Genomic DNA, 9426 nt, shown 5'->3' with positions numbered 1-9426 from the left:
CACTCATTTTGATTTATCAGATTTGAAATGCATGATTTAGATGAGTTCGAATAAAATTTAATAAATGACTTCATTAACGTCGTATGAATAAGATTTCCAGGAGTTTGTGAAACCTATTTGAGAAAATAATTAATTTTAAGGAAGCAATTATTTTTACAAAAAATAAAGCTGGTTTACCATTTCAATAAAATGAAACTAAAACTATTCATTGGTATCCTTACTTTTTTCATAATTATTTTTTATCAGAAACTCTTTGTAGCAGTCAAATTCAAGTTTCAAATACCAGAAAGCTTAAAGTAATGAAATTGCATTTTCTTTAAAGTCCTTTGTAGTTATACTATATGGAAGTTTAAATATCATCTTTCGTGAGATAATCAGAATTAGTGTATTCTCTCCTGTGACTGTTGAAAATATAATCTATTTTATTTGTTCTTGTTTCTGTAGGTGCCTATCTTTTGCCATACTTAATACTGCTTCTGGTAATAGGTATTCCCCTTTTTTTCCTGGAACTTTCTGTGGGTCAAAGAATTCGGCGAGGAAGCATTGGTGTGTGGAATTACATAAGCCCTAAACTGGGAGGGATTGGATTTGCAAGTTGTGTAGTAAGTTTCCTGGTATGGTATATGCCTTATAATTTTTACAGGGTTTGTAATTATATAGTTTGAATTTAAATGAAACCTTTGAGTGTGTATTTCTACTCAACTCTTTAATCATGTTTTAAAAAAACACTACTGGAGCTTGCACTAATACACAGAACAAGCTGTAAATTTAAATGTAGTTCAATCTTGTTAACACATGTTCTTAAGGTCTATGAGAGTCATCGTTTTAGAAAAGATAATGCTTTTCAAATAAAAATAAAATAAGGAGGTTTTTTTTAAAGTATTAAATGGGTTTTATGCATTTCATCTCATTGTTTCAAAGAAAGGGGCATGAGAGGTTTAATATAATCACACTATTTTATTTTGCAGGTATGCTTTTTTGTGGCTCTCTACTACAATGTCATCATTGGCTGGAGTTTGTTTTATTTTTCTCAGTCTTTTCAGCAACCTCTACCTTGGGATCAGTGTCCTTTGGTGAAAAATGCTTCACACACTTGTAAGACATGTACCATGTAGTGTTTTTGTATCTAAAGATCATACAGTTGGTAAAGGCAGGAGCTTTCAAGATTCTTTTTTTTAAATAATGTGGAAAAATCTTTCAAAATTGTTACTATAACAAATTTTCCTTGACATACTCAGAAAGATAGATGTCTGGCATCATTTAATTTATCTAGCTCTTTCCAAGTAATTTTATTGTGCCCCATGATGTTAAGGGTAAACAATTATAAGCCTTCAATTGTAAATTTTGACAATATTTTATTCTGTATATCTTTATTGATGCCTTACAGTTTCATTAAAATAAAAAAGAGGACAAAAAGAGTTTAGATTGAAGGAATTGTTTTTATGTCTTGGGTTGTTTTTCTATGGTTTTCTTATCATTTATTTTTATATCCTAGAATATAAAGAACAATTCCCTAGCGCTGTCCAGTAAATATAGAATGCAACTCACATATGTAGTCTAAGATGTCCTAGTAGCCATATTTACAGAAAGTAAAAAGGGACAGGTGAAATATTTTATTTAATCCAATATATCCAAAATATTAACATTCCAACATATAATTAATATAAACATTAGTTACATAATAATTTACACTGTTTTTCTCATACTAAGTCTCTAAAAGCCCCTTTGTACTTTATACTTACAGCACTAGTCACTCTAAACCAGCTCCATTTCAAAAGTCACACATGGCTAGAAGCTAGCATTTTTGACAGCTCTGCCCCCAGGAAGTCAATCAGATAATTCTGGGGGCAGAAGGGGCTATAAACCTGATACATTTTAATCACCTTGATAAAAATCTCACATATTCCTATTTTAGAAATGTGTAATAACAAATGTCAAAGAGGATTCATGTCTGTTGACTTTTTCACATTTTTGCACAGTTGAGGTTTCATTGTGGATTTAAATACTTCTGTAGAATAGTAGTACTTTTCTAGGAAAAGTTAAGAATTGATTTACAGGCTTACTGGGGGGGAAATGGCCTCATTATTCTTTATAGTCTGAAATGACTGTGTTACCTTTCTTTCTACAGTCGTAGAGCCAGAATGCGAAAAAAGTTCTGCCACTACCTATTATTGGTACAGAGAAGCACTGAATATTTCCAGTTCCATTTCTGAAAGTGGGGGCTTAAACTGGAAGATGACCGTCTGCTTGCTGGCTGCCTGGGTTGTGGTGTGCTTGGCTATGATCAAAGGCATTCAGTCTTCTGGAAAAGTTAGTATGTTAGAGCCCCTCCTGCTTCTGCTAATCACCTCATCACCATTCCTGGGAACTATCTCCCCCACCCACTATAAACCTGTGTGGGCAAACTGCAAGTAGCACTTTACTCTCTCGGCAGTTAATTAAAGATTGGTAAAAAGTAGTGCTTTAAAAAATGTATTTAAATCAAGGAAAGGACATAAATAAAGATATAAGTGTTTTATAATGAAATCTAAAGTTGTTTATAATCTTTCCCTATTTTATCAAGATCTGTTTTGAGCTTTTTTGTCAATACTTAAAAGTCCTTTCTCGTTGCTGGTATTCAGCTGACCTTAATGTTTTTAGTTCTCTGATTAGTTCCAATCATGGAAATTGGGAAAAGTGGTAGAATAAAGAATTTGTTTATTTGTGTTATATCATTCATTTTTCTCTACTACAGGTGCTCTAGGGAAAAGTTGCATAAAAGATTTTAAAATAGTCTAGTGTGGAGTGTTTCTTAAAGATATGAACATTAGGTAGTTATGATATATCTCAACAAGGAATTCAGAGTAATATAAAAGACTAAAGGGCATGCCTGCCAGGGCAAATGGAAAATTTTATAAGGCTGTGCTTGAGAAAGACAGTAAGTCAATTCTAGATACCCCAGGAAGTCAATCAGATAATTTTTTAAAAGGATGCATTAGGAAAGTAATTGTTATTCACTATTTTGCTTCCATATTACATTTTTTTCCCATTATTATTGCCATTGTTTTAAAGCTCTCTACTTCTTTTGTTTGGACCATAGCAAGAATTAATCTTGGTTCATCTTCTCTCTGCCCTTTAACAACCCATCTCTACTGTTTTTTCTTTCCAAAGCATAGATCTGATCATATATCTTTCCAGGCTAACATATTGCCGCTTACCATGATACACTAGTAAGAGTGGGAATAGTAGTAGTAGCAGCAGCAGCAGTAGTAGTGGTAATAAATGATGATGATGGAGATGATTCTGATAATGATGAGAACAAGAACAATAACAGAAGGCAAAATTTATTACCTGTTTACTTTGTTCTAGGCACTGTGATAAATGCTATATATACTTTATCTCAATTAAATCTTAAAAAAAAAAAAGAAAACAAAAACCAACTCTAAGAAGTAATTGCTACTCTCAGACCTGCTTTACAGATAAAAGAACAAGTTTGAGAAAACAGGTAACTTGCTCAAAGAATCACAGTTAGTAAATGCTAGTACCTGGATCAAACCCAGCTCTGTCTAAATCTAAAGCCCATGTTATTTAATTGCAACACTATAACGTCTCTCACTGTGGTATATTTTTTCCCACAAAAAGTGAACTCTTTTAGGCGAAGTCTGTCTAATTCATCTTTGCTTCCTGTTACTTCATATTTAATTAGAAATGTTTGACAATTTTTTTAAACTTGTTAATCACAGCTGATTTTACATTTACCTTCCTGATGGAACTTCTATACCATTTTTCCTTTGTAGAAATGAATGTGGTAGATAACACCATATTCTGTGAATGTTAGTGTATTCTGTGATTAAGTAAGTTCAATTAATTCGTTCCATTTGGTGTGTCTTCTACTATGTCAGGGCCCCATTACAGTCAAGTTATAAATAAAGGACTAGATTCCTAAGCCAAATCTAACCACATTTATGTGCTTCCTAAGGTGATGTCATTTGATAGAAAGAGAACCAACTATGGTCAGCCAAAGAAGTCCAAAAATCCCTCTGCTCGAGTCTTACCACCACATTTTATTTCTTCTTTGTCTGAGTATGTGTCTTATCATTTAAAGAACTATTCATCCTTTTCTTATCACAACATTGGGGATGTTTTTCTTATGTCGTGTAATATAACTTTATCTGGAAAAATTTAATACAATTTATAGACTACATGTAGTTTATTATTTCAACAAGAAGGCTTCAGGGAGAGGGTAGCTTTTCAGCAGACTTTGAAGAAAAAATTTAGTAGGCACAGATGGGGAGAAAGCTGTAAGTAATATGAACAAAGTTATGAACATCTAAATTGTGACAATTCCTCATTCTGAGACAATGAGCTAAATATAATAAGAAATTTATTAGGAATAAATGTAAAGCTCTGTTTGCCTGCCAAACAAAAAAGCTTCCAAATAAACAATCACACAAATGCAGTATAGAGATATATGGTTTAAGGGTAATGAAGTTTAAGGGTAGTATGTGAAAAAAAAACTTAGAGAATTTAGCAGCTGAAAGAAAAGTCAACTTGTGATATCCCTAGCCAAAACACACACACACACACACACACACACACACACACACACACACACACACAATGCTAATTTGAAACTGCATGAATTAAGACAGGAGTATGACAGTGTCATTCTCCTTTAGGTCAGGTAGGCACATGCCAGTTGAACCACACCTGTAATACTGGATTTTACTGAAATCTTTACTACTTTGTTATGGAAAAGAGCCATCTCAGCTTTGTGATCACAGTCTTCCAATAGTTGAATAAAAAGAGGAATAAGCCTTATTCTGTGTGGTCACAGAGAACAGGACCATGATCAAATATTTGGAATTATGCAGAGTGGCGGGATGGTGGTAAATCTTAAGGAAAGGAAGACCTTTCAGGAATCAAGCCTAGTAACAATGAAATCAGTTGCACAGTGGTAGAGAGCTCAGCACTACTGGAGGTGGTCCAACAGAGGTGGTATGGTTGCATGTCCCTTTGTTGGAGCCTCTATGCAAGGGATGCCTGCCCCCAGGGGAAAGATAGAAATGAGAAGCTCTAGGCTTTCTTCTAACTCTAATATTTTCTACTAGCACTACTTTGCCATTAGTACTACTACTGTGCTAAGTAAGTACTCTACATACATTAGCTTGTTTAATCTTTCTAGCAGCAAGATGATTTGCATGTTCTTATCCCCATTTTACTGCAAAGTTAAGCTTAGGGAAAATAAATAATTGGCCAGAATTAAACAACTGATAAGTGGCAGAGTTAGAACTAGGCTATGAAATCCTCAAAGAGAATGACTCTTTCTGAAGGTATGTTTAAAATAAACATTTTAATATGTAAGAGAGAAAAACAACTAAATGATTTCATATATTTTCTTTTTTTTAATAGTTGAGTAAAATGAAAATATTTTCATGCAACATTTTGATTGATAAACTTATGTCTCTTACTGAATGCACTTACTGTGAAAGGCATGTCAGTTTTTAAGGCCCAGGGAGTCTTAAAATCAGCCAGAGAAACATATTTCATTGTTTCACTTCCAAGTTCTTAAGAATAATACTTAAGGGTCATTCATCTACTCACTGAACACATATTTATTGAGCACCTACTATGTGCCAGGCACTGATCTAGCTCAGGAGGTACAGTGGTGAACAAGGCAGACAAAATACCTGTCTTCATGGAATGTCCATTCTAGTGGCAGAGGCAGACAATAAACAAATCATAAAATAATATCAGGTAGCAATGCAAAATATAAAATAAGGAGAAAGTGTTTGGGGTAGCATTTTACATATAGTCAGGTAGAATTTAAACTATTTTCAATAATATTATTCAACTGACAATTTTATTATTATGAGACCCATATGATTAAATAAAATGAATTTGTGTTTAAAAGCACAACATGGATACCTCTGTAAAATGCTGACCTAAGACACATCTTTAAATCTCAGAATTTAATGATTAAATATTTGTCCTTTACCTGCTCACAGAAGAAAAAAATTCAGGTGTGAACACTACCTATTACTACTTAAGTTTTTAAGTGTTTAAAATCTTGACTGTTACTTTTCTCCATGTTGCATCCAACATGAAATTGTCCTGTTCCTTTTTGGACAAAGCTATCCTTATCTTATCAGAGTCTTATCACTGAAGCCAGATGAGTATTAAGAACTCAAATATGTGTTGAATTAATAAATGAAATTTGAAATGTCTCATCATATAATTAGTACCTAATTTTTAAAATACTGTAAAATAAAGATGAGGGTTTTTTGTTTGTTTCTTTTTTTTTTTTTTTAGGGAATGTGTACAGAAAGGAAAACTTCCTATGAATTCTCTCTTAATGTACAATATTTTTGAGTATCTAAGAATGTGCAAAGGTTAATAGGCCACCATCTTTATCCTCATGGAACCCATAATTTAATGGGTGAGACAAATAATGACAGCAGAATAAATGCAGTAAGATGTACAAATAAAAAGTGTATGACAGTATAGAGCATAGAGGCAGCCACTGAAATTAACCTGGAATTGGGGGAGGGCTTCACAAAGCAGGTAACTTTTGGGCTAGAGTTTGACAGTTGAAGAAGAGTTCACCAGAAACTTCAGAGAGAGGACATTGGAGGCATGGAAAACAGCATGTGCAAAGCCCAAAGTTTGCTGAGTAACCCCGTGTGACTTTTACATACAATTTGTGAAGCTTGTGGGAAATGAGGCTGGAAATGTAAGTTGACTGCAGGTATTAAAGTATCTATGGACACTGGTAAAATGACTGGCTGTTACTTAACAAACGGTGTGAAATATTTGAAGATTTTTAGCAGTTCATTACACCATCAGATCCTTAGAAAGATCTTTCTGGTAGCAGTGTGGGTGATGAATTTCAGGGATGAAGAGGAGAGCTGGCAGGGAAAATCAAGAGGCAAAATGAGGAGGAAGCTAATAGTGAAAAGTGACACATCACTGAGGATGAAAACGAAGGGACAGATGAAATTTGGAGTCAATTGGACCTGTTGGTCAGTTGTTATGGGATGTGGGGAAGAGAACCATATTCAGGTGTGTTAGAGTTGTTTAGCCTGGGCAAATACACATACAGGAAGAATCATTTCTTCCTTTAGCTTCTAATTTGAAATTATATTAAAAATATACTGAGGGTACACTGTATTTATTGGAAAAAATCATAATCAAACTATCCAGATTATTTTAGTGTGCAGCCTTCATTTTCATTTTTAAAATAAATGCATTAATGGAAGTCCTTTAAGTCATTTATAAGGCAGCAAATTTGAGTTCTGTTAAAAAAAAAAAAAAACAAAGCAATTGTGCAAAGGTGAATCCATGCTTCTGGTTAGCCCCAAGATTTGTGAAGAAGAATCATAAAAGGAATAGCTGTAATCAAGTGAGATCAAGGCTACTTGAATAGATATATAGTAGACCCACAAATTTAAAGAATGCTAAAAGGGGGCAGAAAGAATGAAAAAAATGTACTCCATCTAAAAGCATTCTGATAAGAAGAAATCAAGAAATGTGGATGAATGGATGCAATTTAAAAATTATACCATTTTTATAAATAAAAATTTAAAAAATTATACCATTTTGAAATGATCAAAAAATTATATTTCTTTACAACTAATTAAAATATAATTATTTTTAGAAAAAATATGGGTTTCTAATTATGCTGAGATTTTATTTGTAATATTAATTTTTTTCTTAGAATGCTTAATATAATTATAAGGTATACAGAACAGTAGAAGAGGGGCAAATTATTGTGTTGACTTACCTATTGTTTGTCTACAGTTACTATAGGATTCCATATCTCTAACCTGCCTGAGCCATCCTCTGCTATGGCAGTTTTTTTCTCCATTCTTCCTACCCTTCCTCCATTCCTTCCTCCTCAGATAAGTATTATATACGTACTATGTGTTAGGAACTCTGTTAGGTATTTGAGATTTGGTAGTGAACAGGAGAGAAGAAGTCCTTGCCCTCACAGAGCTTATATTCCAGTAGGGGAGATTGAAAATTAACAAATAAACAAGATAATTTCAACAGTGTTAAATGCTGTCAAGACAAAACAAAATAATATTGAAGGTTCATGGGGCATGGAGGAGGGCAGATGGAGGTATACTGGATGAGAAAAAGGCATCACCTTATTCTGGGTGTTCTAGGTAGTCTTGAGAAAATGAAGATAATACGTAAAATAACAAAGAGGAGCGAGTCTCGGACAGATGAGGGAAATGAATACCTCAGACTGAGGGCACAGCCTGCTCTGGCCCTGAAGCTAAAGAGCTTGGTTTCCCTCGGGGCTGAAGCTCAGCTAGGGGAAGAGTGGTGGGGCAGGCAGGTAGGCAGCCTAGTCTAAGGCTTTGCAGGACAGAGGGAGAAATTTGCCTTTTACTCCAACTGCATTAGAGATCCCTGGAGTGGGTTAAGCAGGGAATGAGATAACCTGAGTGGTAGCTTGGAAACTAGAATATTACAAATAGTGCAGAACTACTTCTGGATGTTTGACTTTAGCAAATGGATGGGTGGTGGGAGATGGAGTTGGGTGGGGACAGCTTTGGGGGAAAATCGGGAAAGTTTTGGATACCACATGGAGATGTCAAGGAGGCAGTACATGTCTGGTTAGGACAACTGCTTTTCTATGATAAACATTTGCTTAACTTTAATGATGAAACTTCTGAAGTAGAACATAAAATCTCTACACTATTATTCAAGTTCTGTAGGAACTTTAACAGGACCACTCTCTACTCCAGAAGCTTTAAAGAATTATAATGGAACTTTGCTTAATTAAAAACAAACAAAAAAAGGACTTTTTTTTTTGCTACCTCAAACAATAAAGTAGAAATTTGTTAATGAGTTAGTGTCCATTCATTTCTCTTAAATATTGCTTGTTTTGTGAACTGTAAGGAATCAACACTATTCAAATTACACCATACCTATGGGCTATTTAAAAGGGGTTTAAATAAGGAAAATTTATTTTTTGTTATATCTCAAATAGAATCTTAACTAGTCACATTGAATCAAGGCTATTAAGCCACTCTGATATGATGGCTATGCAAGGTATTAAAAGTATTATTTATCATATTATAAAAAGTGCCACTTTCACGGTATAGAACGGAACACATAATCTTAACTATGAAAAAGAAAATAGTCGTTAGGATGTCTCACTTTTTTTAAATCTTTCTTACTTTGCAGATCATGTATTTTAGTTCTCTGTTCCCGTATGTGGTACTTATATGCTTCCTAATCAGAGCACTCCTTTTAAATGGTTCAATTGATGGCATCCGTCACATGTTTACCCCTGAGGTATGTACTGTATTTCTAGTTAAGGCTTATGATCACAAAAGCCTTATGTTTATTGTTAAAATGTTCCCACAGTTAGATTTAAGGGATAATTGTTCTAACCTATGTGCACTAGACTATTAAATTATAGCTGTTATGTTA

The 9426-nt window shown here is 33.9% G+C and overlaps 1 protein-coding gene across 4 annotated transcripts in view; it reads left to right on the top strand.

The window, feature by feature from the left end:
- Positions 1–9426, top strand: part of SLC6A15 (solute carrier family 6 member 15) — a 46434-nt gene that overhangs the window by 22406 nt on the left and 14602 nt on the right. For 3 of the 4 annotated variants that reach the window (XM_060023868.1, XM_060023869.1, XM_060023867.1), the window contains 4 exons: positions 445–602; positions 969–1095; positions 2129–2310; positions 9178–9288. In XM_060023868.1, the coding sequence (XP_059879851.1) occupies positions 445–602; positions 969–1095; positions 2129–2310; positions 9178–9288 (578 nt within the window). The remainder of the gene's footprint in view (positions 1–444; positions 603–968; positions 1096–2128; positions 2311–9177; positions 9289–9426) is intronic. The other variant, XM_060023870.1, reaches the window with a different exon arrangement.

Source organism: Delphinus delphis, chromosome 11 (assembly GCF_949987515.2).
Source record: "Delphinus delphis chromosome 11, mDelDel1.2, whole genome shotgun sequence".
In the NCBI taxonomy this organism is placed as follows: Eukaryota; Metazoa; Chordata; class Mammalia; order Artiodactyla; family Delphinidae; genus Delphinus; species Delphinus delphis.
This window is presented reverse-complemented; position numbering and strand designations above follow the sequence as displayed.